Source organism: Cyprinodon tularosa, unplaced genomic scaffold (genome assembly GCF_016077235.1).
Source record: "Cyprinodon tularosa strain WSP-4 unplaced genomic scaffold, ASM1607723v1 ctg512, whole genome shotgun sequence".
Lineage (NCBI taxonomy): Eukaryota > Metazoa > Chordata > Actinopteri > Cyprinodontiformes > Cyprinodontidae > Cyprinodon > Cyprinodon tularosa.
In genome coordinates, this window is record NW_024039244.1 from 183,835 (window position 1) to 198,352 (window position 14,518).

Below are 14,518 nucleotides of genomic sequence, written 5' to 3' on the forward strand. Positions count from 1 at the left end.
ATTCCTAAATACCATCTGCTTAAAAGAGAACCAGACCCTCAGACAGCAAAACACCCACTTGGTGAATTCAATTATCTTAACTGAAAAGTAGGAAAAGTTAGTCCGATTTAGGTGAAAACAGAAAACCTTTTTGCTTCTAGCAGCACATAAATAAGGTCCATTCCACTTAAAAACCTCCCAAAATACAGGAGACCCAAACAACCCACTGCCCAACAGAAACCAGCAAGTCAAATGTGAATACAACCTTTATTAAATGTGGAGCAAAAAGTTTTCCAGAAGAGCTGACATGAAGAAACTAGTCATTTATACATTTGACCAAAGTCCCGTGCAGACAGAAGACTGAATAAATCTTTATTTACAACATAGAGGCAAAACACACAGGATAAATTAACTGTAAAAACAGCTCAGTCTACAAGTTGTAAAGCATCTCTCCAAAGGCTCTAAGGTTTGCATGCTCAGAAGAGGGCATGTTTTCTCTCATTACTCATTCTCTATACTTAATGTTGATGGTTACAGACATACATCTCAGTCCAATGTTGAATTCAGGGTGAGATGAGAGTTTGTAATTATGATGGAGATATAGACATTCTCTAGAACCACGCAGTAATTCAAGCAGTTTTCAGTCTTTGCATCCGCTGCTTGCAGGGGGGTGGGGGGCACGATCAGATGCAGGTTGGGATTTGGACGAAGGATTTGGAGCCACCATCAGGCGCCTCTGCAGAGGGACATCGATTCTTGCCCACCTCAGTATTTTAGGTTACGGGCTAGAACGTCAAACACTCCAAACACACACATCCCAGCTGTCGGTGTGTGCTGAAGCTCCTCTGAGAAGGGTCACGCTGGTGGAGGCCAGCAGAAACATGAGCAGAGTAACCCCGCCGTTCAGCAGACTACCCTCATATAAGACTCTTAGCAGCTCGGGCCTTCTCTTTGCTGCATCACAACAAAGAATAGCATCTTTCATCAGATCGGATAACAATCCAGACTAACACCATGTGAAATCTGGCTGAAACCCAAACGAGGACAGGTGCTGATAGAGTCAATTATGAGAGCAGCCCGCTAAACAAGCAGGGTTTAACCTCAGCAACCACTCTTGGTGATGTCTCCACCGGATCTCTTTGACACCTCCAAGTCGGTAAAGATCTAAAGCGGGGGAAAAAAAAAAAAAAAAAAAAAAAAAAAACACACAGGGAAAAAATAAAAAAAAGGCTTGAGAAATATCCAAGAAAGCCAGACAAACCTGCGAAGACCGTTTATGAAGAAAATTAAAGGGATAGTTCAGGATTTTTGACATGAATCTGTATGGCATCCCCATCACCAGTGTCATGCAATCACACTGACTTACCCCTGGCAGCATCCTGTGTGCAGAGTTCTCGTCCAGCTTTGGTCAAGCCGAAAGTAGTCCGGCAGGTTTGCTAGACCCAGCGAAATAAAACGTTTCTCTTCCCAAAACATTATGTGTTCAAAAGAGTGATATTTTTGCATCCCAAAAACATTGTAGTGGAAAAAGTCACACATCGTTATCACTTGGTCCTATTTTCTCTCTGTTCGTATCAGTGCGCGCCGTAATTCTGACAGCGAGCTCAACAACAGCCAGATGCATGTCTCGCTCCGCCTAGCTCCTAGCTAGGCGGAGCGAGACATGCATCTGGCTGTTGTCAGGTTAGTAGGCCCTAGCTGTCAGGTCATGGTGTCGCGCGCACCGATACGAACAGAGAGAAAATAGGACCAAGTGATAACGACGTGTGACTTTTTCCACTACAATGTTTTTGGGATGCAAAAATATCACTCTTTTGAACACATAATGTTTTGGGAAGAGAAACGTTTTATTTCGTTGGGTCTAGCAAACCTGCCGGACTACTTTCGGCTTGACCAAAGCTGGACGAGAACTCTGCTCACAGGATGCTGCCAGGGGTAAGTCAGTGTGATTGCATGACACTGGTGATGGGGATGCCATACAGATTCATGTCAAAAATCCCGAACTATCCCTTTAAGCTACAATCAGTAGCACAATTATCTAATGATCAGTGATGCTGTGGGCCTGCTCTGAAAACCTTGTTAAGACTGAAAAATGAACACAGCAATGCTTCCACAGAATCAAGCAAAAAGAAAAGACTTTAAACTCCAAACATATTTAATCACATGGGCTGACGAGCTGTACAAGTCATCCCTTCAGAAAACCCAAACCCAATAACCCAGACTTAGTCTAAAAACCTGAGCAGGATAATAAGACCAAACAGCTCTAAAATGAACATATGAAACACCCAGAGCTTGTTAATGTGCAGTAATTAGCTCTGTTAGACATTAGCATAATGAATGGGTAATCTTGCTCTGTTGTTAAGCTAATACACAGCTTGCATCTGCACAATGGAACTGATCCATAATTCAGCTCAAGATCTTATTAATAAGTCAATTAAAGATTGTGGATGAGGGGATAAAAGAGGGGAGGCCTACTGCTCTCATACAGAGTGGCCATGCTACACTAATGGATTTAAGTGCATGAATCCTAAGCATGTCTCAGTCGTGGTCTCTATGATCCATGTTTTGAAAATTTTACATTTTCATCCCAGGAAGAATCCAAAAGTCTATGAGAGAAAAAGAAAAGCATTCTTCAAATAATAAAAACAGGCATTAAGTGTTCTTCTTACCTCAGCACAGGTTGGATGGATCCCAATGGTGACGTCGAACTGCTCCTTGGTCGCTCCGCATTTCATGGCGACACCAAAGCCCTGTGTCACCTCCCCTGCATTTGGACCCAGGTAGTGGAACCCAATGACCCGGTCCTGAAAAGGATTGGAAAAGAAAATTCACCCAGAGTAACAAGCAGCTAAAGCTAGCAGGCGCCTCAACCAAAAATCAGCCTGAACGGCCAGGTTAACAGTACATTGTCAAGTTTGTTGCAGATGATCTTGGCGTAGCACTGGTTGTTGTCACGGTTTGGCACGGTGAACTCCAGAGGCCAAAACAGACTGTGATACACCTGAACATGAAAAAAAAAAAGTGATTAATAAAAAAAAAAAAACACGACATCTGGAGACAAATTTTAACTCTGTTTATTACAAACATTAAATATCTCATCTAAAACTAAAGTTTTAACCTTCAGTTGGTCTAAAGGTCAGAAGACATTTCTGGTAGCTGACACCTTTAAAATGTTTGATAACCCCGAAACTTTCCTGTAATTATAATCGTTAATATCTACATTCTACTCTTATCATTTGACAGGAAAAGCTGTCCTTAACCAGACTGCCAAGGATGAATTATTCACCTCGATGTTGTCCTGTCCGTAGAGCTCGATGGCCTTCTCCTCTGACAGACCACAGGCGCCGTACTCCAGCGGGGTGAAAACGGTGGTGGGAACATTGACATAGTCACACTGCGCACACAGATTTGATGGTTAGGGTCCGATGGCATGGCACTAGTATGGTACAGGAAGAATGCAGTACCTTCACTCTTGATCCTCCATAAAGGCGACGGGCCAGTAGCTTCCCAGCTTGGATGGCAACAGGTGTCAACTCCCACTTTCCCTCCAGAATGTCCCCAATGGCATAGATGTGGGGCACATTGGTCTGTTCCTCGTCATTCACTGGAATCTTCCCATTCCTAGAATATGATTAAGAAAGATCAACAAGGAAATAAATCACAGAAAAAAAAAATAATAAGTTTACAGCCGGGTTCAAACTAAGTAAACTGTGACACCACAGCGCGGTGTGACATTTTGTTAGCATTCATTAAGTACATGTAAGCATTTAGTTCAAATCAAGTTTTCAACAACTGTGACTTCTGAAAAAATAAACTATATTGAATATATTTTTCATGATTCCTGAATCCAAAACAGAGAAATAAACAAATTTAAAATCCCCTCCTTCATCCTGAGCTTCAGCATTTCGTCATGAATATATGCCTTAAAGGGTTTACATCAAACGGAGAACGACAAATAGCATGAGCACAAGATATCTACAATGAAAAAGCACCAAACAAAGAAAAGATTATCCCTGAAACTTCATTACCAAGTTATCTTTTACTGGTTTCTAGACCGATATAGGGTAGGGGTGGATAATATATAGAATATAGTCCATGCATCTTTAGATTACCCACACACAAGAGTTAAAATGACTATCACAACAATTGAGTACAAATTCACATGACGACATTAAGCCGTTTGCATTTATTTAATTATATTTTTCCCAAAACACTTTGAATGCATCATAAAACCCTCCCCCAAGCAGGATTATTTTCAGCACAGCATACAAACTACAGCAAACGGCAAATGAAATATGGCGGCAGTAGGCGTTTCAGCTTAGCAGTATATGGCAGCGGTTTGGAATTCACGCCGAAGCTGTCGGAACAAAAGACGCCTATTTGTAAGACTTGCTGCAAAACCAGTGCTGCAAAAGGTAGCAGTGCAAATTTATGGCACCACCTAAAAAGTCATCCTCTGCAAAATGAAAATGTTGTAAACTCTGCATGTCAGCGTTTCCCCGCACACATCTGGAGGGAAATCAGATTCATTATTTAAAAGATTTTTTAGATGCTCTAATACTTCCGATGTGGTTTTGTTTAGAGGTTTTGTAGCCATTTTACAAACTTTGCAATGTTCTCAATTTTACTGTGCTTCTTTAAAATTCCCAGCAGTTAAAGATCAATGCTAATATTTTTGAGCTGCTCTGATAATGCTCTCATTTTTGGACAAACTTTTGTTTTTGTAATTATTTTTTTTATTAGTCTGCTTTTTTTTACCATGCACAAAAGAGCCCTTTTTTCTAATGTACATTTTATCTTTTATTTTTTTTGTTGCTTTGTTTCCATTTGGTTGCTGGAATCTTGTTAAAGGTCTAATACGGACACTGAAAGACATAATGTGGCAGTATTATTAGTGAAAAGCTTTGAGCTGGTTAAAATAAAATGTTTTAAATTTGAAATCAAAATATTTGCATGTCAGATTGAATGATTAAATCTGCAATTTTATGCATAATTGTTTTTGAAGGAAAAGTAAACATATATTTATATATATATATATCATGATTACAGCCCAAATATATCGTGATATTGGATTTTCTTCATGTCGCCCAGCGGGTGACACTAATTTGCATTCAGTGCAGCCATCTTATTGCTAGCAGAAATGTTTACTGTAGGGTCAACTGTCAATATCCAGGTTGATCAAGTTTTCATTGTTTGTTTTTATATCTGGTTAGTCTGACCGGATTTAACTTAACTCCCGGAGAAAGTAGCTGGACAGAAATTAGGGTTTAGTGAGTAACTAATCCAAGGCAAACCAGCCTGTTGGCCTGTTTTTGTAGACTAAATAAGAAGCAACAACAGAAGCTTAAGTTCCAGTATTGGCCTGTTGATGGTACTCTAAGTCTTTTTCTTTTATATTGTGTCACATAATGATAAACCTTGGTGTTTTTCTTTTCTTCCCCTTGTCCTGTTCAGCATCATGGCAAGTAGGGGTGGGTATTGGCATAGAAGTCATGATTCGATTCGAATCACGATTCACATGCCACGATGCGATTCTATCACGGTGCATCACGATACTTGAAATATTGCGATGCATTGCGATATTTTCACTGAACACTGTAAGAACAGTGTTCAGTAAAAACCAGTGGCTGACTGGCTGGGTATGATCTGGATAGTGTCTTCAATTAATACATGACTAAAAGCAACTGAATTCATACATAGCTGTATTTATTGAAATGACTTTTGGAGGTGTTGCCATGAAAACAAATACTGGACAGAAATAATACTATTACTGGCGTGGACACACTGACAAAAAGATCTTAGGATTCATCAAACTTAAAATAACAAAATAAGGATAATCAGAGCCGTTTACATGGCCTCAGTGGTCCTTTAAACCAATGAAACGAAAACATTCAAATGTATAACGTTTCCCCTTTTAGAAATTATGTGCGTCATATCAATTTTGTTTTTACCTTCTTTGTTTTTAAAGCCAAAATGCATCCAAGCATCTGACTTGAAATGATATGGAGCCGGGCGAATTTTCTCTGTCTCCTCCATGTTTTGTTCACGAATGACTCATCTCAGTATCCCGCGGCCGGAAATGCTTGTGACACAAAGCAGCGGGCGTCAACACATCCGCAGCGACATCTGCTCGACTGGAAGTTGTATTCCACTTGATTTGGCTGATGTGCGCCAACCATTAATGTGTTTTATTTGTTTTTTTTTTTTTTTATTAAGAATTGATTCTTGCCATCAAGAATCGATGCAGTAAATCACAAGAATCAGAATCGCGATGCATCGATATGACGATTATTTTGCACACCCCTAATGGCAAGTAGACGTAATTTCTGACTGCCATAGTTGTGCTGAACGGTTTTACTTTTTCAAGGGAGCCTTTACAAATATAAAGCTCCTCTTACTACCCAACCCTTGAGGATTTATATATTCTTATATAATACCCGGGGCTCTGATGCCCGAGTGCAATCATTCTGTTTTCTCTAAACATTTTGCTTCAGTTTGTCTAGAAGGTAAAATCCCAATAAAACACACTAAGGATTGTCTGTGCACATCTGACCTGCTTTGATGCCGATTATGAGCTAGCAATAAACTAACAAATCACCTTTGAGAAAAGGACATTTGGATTTTAACCACATGGTTCACAATATGAACGAGACGTACAGAAATTCTTACATCTGATCTGACACAGCAAAGATAACTGGATCCAAGGTCATCCAGTGCACACTTGCACAAAGCTGTAGTGGCGCTTGGGAAGACTGTGTTAATATTTGACAGCATACAGTAGAAACACCCTCAGGCCCATTGATGGGCCCCTAAGCCCAGCGGCTCCAATTGGATGTCAGGTTCTGAATGTTGCTAGGGTCATAAGACCAGAGCATATGACTAGGAGCACTAAAGCCGACTTCAACCTCTTAATCTTTGCCGGACTCAAGCTACTAAATCGTTTCTGCAAACTAAGTTCACATTTTCTAATCAGTCAGATCAATCTTACATGAAATAAATACCATACACACTGTATATATACATCCCCCAAGCACATTTATCCCAATTGGACACCTTCTTTTTGACAATTGAGAAGATGTGACAAGTGAATTTGAGAACTGTGAAATAAAGTCAATCAATGACATTAAGCTGCGAGACGTCAGTAAAAGGCAGACGGTTTTCAGGAAAACTATTGTTGTGAAACAAACTATAACGAGTCGATTCCTGCTAGTAGCCACATGCTGACACATGATACGCCGCTACGTTCTCCGTTTACTAGCCAGCCACCTCTTATCTCTTCCTGATAAATTCCCCGGGGGACACTTAAAACTCTCCCAGCAGAGAGCTGAGGGTGAGTCAGAACTGCTGAATCACCGTGACTGTACGGTGAGTCTTAAAGGCACAGTTCAGCACACGTGACACAGCTGAATGTACAGAGACATGCAGCGGAGCAGATGAGGGGAACTTACTTTGGGTTAACTTTAACACCTGCCTTTTCCAGGCCGATTTTGTCAGTGCATGCATTTCGACCCACTGCTATCAAGACCTGAGGGACAGAAAGAGGGCCTGGTTAGTTTGACAAGTCTTCAGTCATGATTCATTTACACAGGATTGGCATGACGTAATAAAAAGGTACAAAAACCACTTCCTTCTTATATGTTGCAAGAATTGAGAGCTGCTGCTAAAAATGGCTTCAAAATTAGGTTTACTTTTACACTTTGCAAACATATGCAAAGAAAAAACCTCTGAAAAGCTCTACTTGTTTCCTACCTAAAGAATTATAACAACCGTCTTAAAGATTATTTTACTGAATGGAAGAGGAAAACGTCCAGATTTAATCAAAAGAAAAAAAAAATACTTGATTACATTATTTCTTAGTGCACTTATTTCAGATTCCTAAACAAGCTGGTCACAAACACTTTTTTTTTAAGCTGTGACGACTTGCTGGATGAACTGATAAGGGAACTAGATACCGTGTTGTACTCGTCCTCGATGAGCTCGTCCGTTTCCGTGGACTTGGCCGTCACCTTTAGCCTGCCAGGAGTGCCTGCCTCCAGCTGCTCAATCTGGCAGGAAAAGAAAGAAAAAGAAAGACAACATTCATCTACTGCCAGAATCCTGGCATGTTCAACAGATACAGTACAAAGTCTGCAGCAAGCGAAGCCACTTTGCAACTCTTAAACACAATAATCACAAGAGTTTGACAGAAGAAGAAAAAAAAAAGCAGCGGCTGCTACAGACCCAGAATTCAGCACCAAAGGAAGAACACAAACCTTTATCGGAACAAATTTGCGAATGAACTTGACTCCGTGCTTCTCCATGTACTCCCCGGCACGGTTGGCCATGTCTTGATCGAAGCCCCTCAGCAGGATGGAGCGTACCATGATGGTGACGTCCAGCCCGAGGCTAGTCAGAAAGCCGCCGCACTCCAGAGCCACGTATGAAGCTCCGATAACCAGGGTCTTACCCGGGCAGTAGGGCAGTGAGAAGAGGTCATCACTACAGAAGAAAAGAAAGAGAGAGCATGTTTCATTTCCTTTCATTTCTAAAGAATGCACTTCAAACCGTTTGTCCAATCCCATTTCATATGCTACGATTTCAGGTTGCAACAAAAAAAAAAAAAAAAGCAGATTATGTATATAAATTGCTTTTTCAAAACGTTTGCCAACCAGATTTAAGGGGATTTGATCACAACTGGTTCATGCTGAAGACATTCAGTGAAGGCAGTTTAGCAGAAACCTTGAAGATCTTAAGATCTGGCCTAAATTATTGCCAAGAAACTGAATCATAAGATCAAAAAAATTAAATAAACATGCTGTAATAACTGTCAGCACTAGAAATGCTCCTTTTTTAACCAATTTGAAAACCCAAGCTAAATCCATAGCTTGTTCCAGCTCTTTAAAAAATGGCCAACATCATGGAAGAGAGGAGAGTCTACTATGAAGGCAGATCATTTGACCAACAGAGGAATTACAGTTTGTGAAGATCTAGCTTAAGCTTTACACAGGCTAGCAGATCATCGCTACACTCACCTGGTGATGCAGTGCTCCTTGTCCCCAGGGATTCCCAAGTAACGTGGCCTTTCTCCTGTGGCCAAGACGAATTTGGCTGCCGTGTAAAACGTCTCTTTTCCTCGTTTGTTTGTGGTCTGTCACAGGTGACAAAGGAAAATGGGGGGCTTATAAAAAACATCCATGAACATAAAAGACTAAAGACCTATTTGAGCTACACTCTTCAAATACTTCATGTGTTTGCCTGTCACAAAAAACTAAAATTTAACATAAGTTTGTGGTTTTGAGGTGAGGAAAAAAAAAAGTTAACCAGTTACCTTGATTTTGTGGGGTTCGACAAACTCTGCATAGGCGTTGACATAGTTGACGTTCTTGTCTCTCAGCGACACCCTGTAGCCCCAATTCAATGATCCAATATAATTGTTCACCGCTGTCTTCATTGACTCCCAGTTGTGTTTCACTGAAGACAAACAAGACATCTGGTCAAACACAGAAGCTTTTCTTTAAAAACATCAACGGGTGTGAAGATCTCAGACACTGGAAGGCTCACCCGATTCGTCAAACTCCCAACCAAACTTCCGTGCATCTTGGATTGCTGTAGCCAACAAGGCCGTCTGGTGCATCAGCTTCTTTGGGATACAGCCGACATTCACACAAGTCCCACCAAGACCTGATAAAGGCAGCAGGCATTCAGACTTTACAATGGCTGCCTCACAAGTTCTAATCAGTGTCAGTAATCTGAAACCGTATCTTACCCCAAGAGGTTCCCTTCGGTGTTGGGACCACATAGTCCAACACCATAACCTTTTTCCCCAGGAGGGCTGCTTCCTGTTATTGGTAGACCCGTTGTTATTGTCATTGTGTTGCAAATTGTCTATACACTACAAAGTTAAGATGCTTCAATTCTCTTTCAAAACATATGGTGCATCTTAGTGCAGAGAAAGTCAGAATTATAGACAGTTTCCTTTTGGAACCACTGACAAAAAAAACCAGACCAGAGGAACTGAATATGCTCCATTACCTTAGAGCACGCCAGGCCTCCAGATCCTCCTCCGATGACGATAAGGTCATAGTCATACGCTTCATTCTCTCCACTGAGAAGCTGCTGTAAGCTGCCGTCTTTATGAGCCTGATGCAAACATTTCCACAACATTAAGCAGTTAAAAAGCAGTGATCATATGAAAGCTATAAGATCCCGCGCATAACATTGGTAAGTAACGAGAAAAGTCAACCACTGACTCACAGAAGGCACCATTTAAACAATGAGTCAGCTCAAGACATCGGATCCTCACCTGCATGGTTTTGTCACACCCACCAACGTGTGTCTTATTGACGAAGACCTGAGGGACGGTTTTCTGCCCGGTCATCTCCAGCAACATCTCCTGGTAGCTGGTTCCATTCTCTGGATAAAAAGATGATCAGATCAGAATAGATGGGTGGTATGTTTTCATTATAAGTCAATTAATGCTAAACATTCCAAGCAGAAACACATCAAGCCCCCAAATTGGTCAGCTCCTAACAGAAAGACTCTGCTCTTACTATAAGGACCACTTAAGACAGAAGGAGTGCTTTAACTTCAATTAGCACTTCGTCAATAAACTAACAACACTTTCCCAACTTCCCCAAAAGTGTAGTTCCTCTGACAAAACACAAATTTTAAGTGTAAGTTCCTGTTGCCAAACATTTCAACGTTCAGCACAGACAACCTACTGGCAGCACTTGGCATGAACCAGTTCAAATGAGCTCACATTGGACCACTTTGATTTGAAACGGGACACTTTATAAGCAGAGGCTGATAAGATGTCACTTCAAGATACTCTGCTTTTGAGGCAAGTTTGGCTTTTTCTAAACGAAACGTAAGAATTTATGTGAAAAAAAAAACAAAACAACTTTCACAAATCCAACAGGTACAATTCATGTCGGAATTTTTTTTTTTTTACTGCTAATTTAGGTCTACCAAGATCTGTGATGATGCTCTTTGTGCATTTAGAAAATGGGTTCAAAGATTTCAGTTACAATTTTATCTTTTTGCCTCCATTCAGATATAAACTACAGCACCACAGTTTGTGTCAGCAAAGACAACAATTAAATTAAAACAGACTGCTAATGGTCAAGCACAGTTTAACCAAAAGATTAACTCCATATCATAAGTGTAACATCGGCTGTGCTTCTTCATCATCCTTAACACCTCTGGTTTCCTAGCATGGTTTCATATTTGATAACAGAACATGGACTTCAATCAAATGGATAAAAAAAGAAAAAAGAAAATTCTTTTTGACCTTCTTGTACCTTTTAAACTGACTGCATAAAGAAAAAGCAAAAAAATATGAAATTACTCCATCTCCTTAGCCGTCCTTAATTCAAATGCATCGGTCAAAATCTATAATGCTAGATGTTTGCTGCTTCAAGTGAGCAGAGGTCAACCAGGCCATTTGAAGACTAAAGTGAGGAAAAACTCTTCATTCTTACCAATGAGATCCAACTCCATCACATTACACTTGATGTTCAGCTCTTTGAATAGGTCCTTTACCTGAAAACAACAAAACAAACTTTCAGCTGCATTACAAAAACTATTGCATGCCTGATAAACCCTCCTATACTATATTTGCAAAGCAGGTTTCTCAGTCTAACTTTATGACAACAAAAACTGCTTTTGCAACATATTTAGCTGCTTAATTGCACATATTGGTAAGAATGGGCTCTGAATCCCATATGAAAATGGTCCTGGGGCGACGTCAGACAAGCTTATTCCATACGAGTCCTCTTAACCGCATCTCTTAAACTACGCATCACGCACACTAGAGGAATTGGCAAACGAAATACGCCGACAGTAGGTGTTTCAGCTTAGCAATATATGGCTAATTTGTAAGACTTGCCCCAAAACCATTGCTGCAAAAGGTAGCAGTACAAATTTATTCCACAACCTAAATAAGTCATCCAAAAAGAAGACACTCAGCATGTTAGCTTCTCCCTGCACACCAATTAAAACATTAACTAAATCAGCTGTGAAGCAGATGATATTGGCCTCGTTTTTTAAAAAAGGCGATCATATATGAGAGAAAAAGGAAGAGATGGAGAGAAATCACAGATTTTATTCATGTTATTTCACTGTTCTTTAGATGCTCAGATACCTCCAACGTTTTCATGTTCAGAGGCTTTGCAGAGGTTTTCTAAACTTGGCAATGTTCTCAATTTTACAACTTTTTGTGCTTCTGTAAAATATCCCAGCAAGTTAAGATCAATGCAAAGTTAGAAGATGCTCTGATAATGCTCCAACTTCTTTTTTTTTTTTTTTTTAAGTATTTCGACTTTTGCATTTGGAATTTGAGGTTAATTTATTTTTTACTTTTTATTATGATGCAAGGAAAGCCCCTTTTTTCATTTTGCGCTTTAGTGTTTTTGCTTCATTTCCTGTTTAGTTGCTGGGTTAAAGCTCTAATAGTGACACAGAAACACATAAGGAAGCAGAATTATTGGTGAAAAGCTTTGAGCTGGTTAAAATAAAATGTTTTAAATTTGAAAAAAAAAAAATTGAATGAGTACATCAGTGCAATTTTATACACTCCATTGTTTTAAGGTACTTTAAACATATCGTGATATGTATCAGGGATGGCGATTTTGCCCAAATATGCAATGGTATTAAATTTTCATTCATGTCGCCTAGCTGTAAGTGCGTTCTACCAGGTATGCAGATTAAACCATAAATTCCCACAGATTTTACAGGCAGCTTAAAACCTCTCCAGCAGACAGAGAGCAATTTCTGAAGGCAGAGGTGCATTTTAAAACAACTCTATAAAAAAAATCAGCATCATCTCCACACCCTGCAGGTGTCTCAAAACAATGTGAGCCTGGGTGAACCAGTTATGTTGCATATTAAGGAGAGATGTGAACGCACCTTTCCAAAATAGAGAAAAAAGAGAGAACAAATCCAAAGATCCACCAGCATTTGGAGGAAACCATGGGCTAAAATACCATTATTGTCAGAATGCTGACATACAGCAAAACATGCAGATGTAAAACCGTACACATATTTACAGAGTATTAAGTGATTTTTACTGGAATTGAATCAACAAAAATTATATTAATCATCTTCATTAAATTAGTATTAGATAACAGTAGTGAGAGGAAATTGATGTGTCCATTCAATTCTTTTCAACTTTGTTAAATTTAATCTAAAATTAAATAAAGAGAGAGATAATTACCAAACAGCACATCAGATGAGTCAGGAGTTCATCTTGAACAGGAGGCTATAAATCTAACATTAGACTTATCAATGCATCAATACATGGGATGGGGGCAGCTGGAGGAAGGGGCTCCAGCAGACAGGGCCAACATGGAAAACCTTCCTCTATGGGGCCACTCTGTTAAACTTGGTGCTGCATATCTCAGACGAAACAAAGGATGATCATGTTTCATTATTTGTTCGAAAAACACTTTGAGGAATCGTATTTCATCCTGAAAAATCAGAATTAACAGGAAGTAGGTTCTAAAATTACAACCGTTACGTGGTTTTTCAGAAAAACTTTACCCAAATAACTAACGCTGTGACGCACGTGGTACCATACAGATAATTATTGTTGACCGACAACAGACTGTTTTAGGCGTCAGGTAACATAAATAATATATATATATATATTTATACATCAGCCAAGTTTGCTGAGGGCGAGATATTATGAAAGCTAACGTTTAGCCACATACGAATAAGTTACATTCTTCCCCTTCCGTTAACTCCAATGCAGCTTTAGCTCACTTTCAGGTTAACCTCGTCGTGTAGAGCCCACAGGCAGTCAAAATATAATAAGTTTTAACGGAGTCTTAAAGGGACAGAAGCCGTTGAAGTGTCGAAGCGCAGCTCCAGCAATTAGACCGAGCCCATCCCGTGGAGTTCGCGGGAGAAAAGTCGAAGTTCTCGTCCGGGGAAAGGAATATCTAATAAATAAGACGAAAGCGAAGACAAACAAAAAAACAACTTACCTGGACACAATATGGACAGTAGCTTTTGCTGAAGACCACCACTTGATTGTCTTCAATAAGCTTCTGTATCTGAGTTTTGAGTTCATTTTTGCCGGTGTCATTTTCGATGGGAGGCATTTTTCAGCTATTTCCGTCCGCTTGCGTAAAGCAAGCGCCGATAATCGGATTTCCTTAGATAACCACAACCTAACTAGCTGCACCACTTACTTCTGTAATAAACCCCTAAACTATTTTAAGGGTCTGAAAATACCGGACAAGGGAGGACAGTTGGGCTGCCCTCAGTCAGTCAGCCTTTAGGCACCAGGTAGTCGTCTATCAACCGCACAAAACGTATCTAGCATTTTCTTGTCTAGATGCTATGGGAGCGTTCGTTATATGTCACCGTGTGTGCCGTACGGCCCCTATTAAACTATCGAGAACCGGAACAACCCCGCCCATGGGCTATATTGTTGAATACAAAACAAGGCTACTATCAGATACGCAACAGCGTCATTATCTTAAACGCCCAAAAGTAATTACTTAACTCACACGTTTAAGTCTGAACATACCCTGGGATTAATAAACAGCTATGTTAA

The 14,518-nt window shown here is 40.0% G+C and overlaps 1 protein-coding gene across 1 annotated transcript; it reads right to left on the reverse strand.

Moving 5' to 3' along the window:
• Positions 1 to 227: 227 nt before the first annotated feature.
• Positions 228 to 14,305, reverse strand: txnrd3 (thioredoxin reductase 3). The gene is made up of 16 exons (XM_038303523.1): positions 13,944 to 14,305; positions 11,439 to 11,499; positions 10,262 to 10,371; positions 9,991 to 10,098; positions 9,725 to 9,797; positions 9,520 to 9,639; positions 9,287 to 9,429; positions 8,991 to 9,106; positions 8,232 to 8,457; positions 7,932 to 8,024; positions 7,428 to 7,504; positions 3,444 to 3,600; positions 3,266 to 3,373; positions 2,885 to 2,980; positions 2,649 to 2,783; positions 228 to 1,143 (listed from the first exon to the last, which is right to left on the reverse strand). The coding sequence occupies exons 1-16, from the start codon at positions 14,058 to 14,060 to the stop codon at positions 1,081 to 1,083; spliced, it is 1,803 nt and encodes a 600-aa protein (XP_038159451.1). The 5' UTR covers positions 14,061 to 14,305; the 3' UTR covers positions 228 to 1,080.
• Between the last annotated feature and the right edge of the window lie 213 nt (positions 14,306 to 14,518).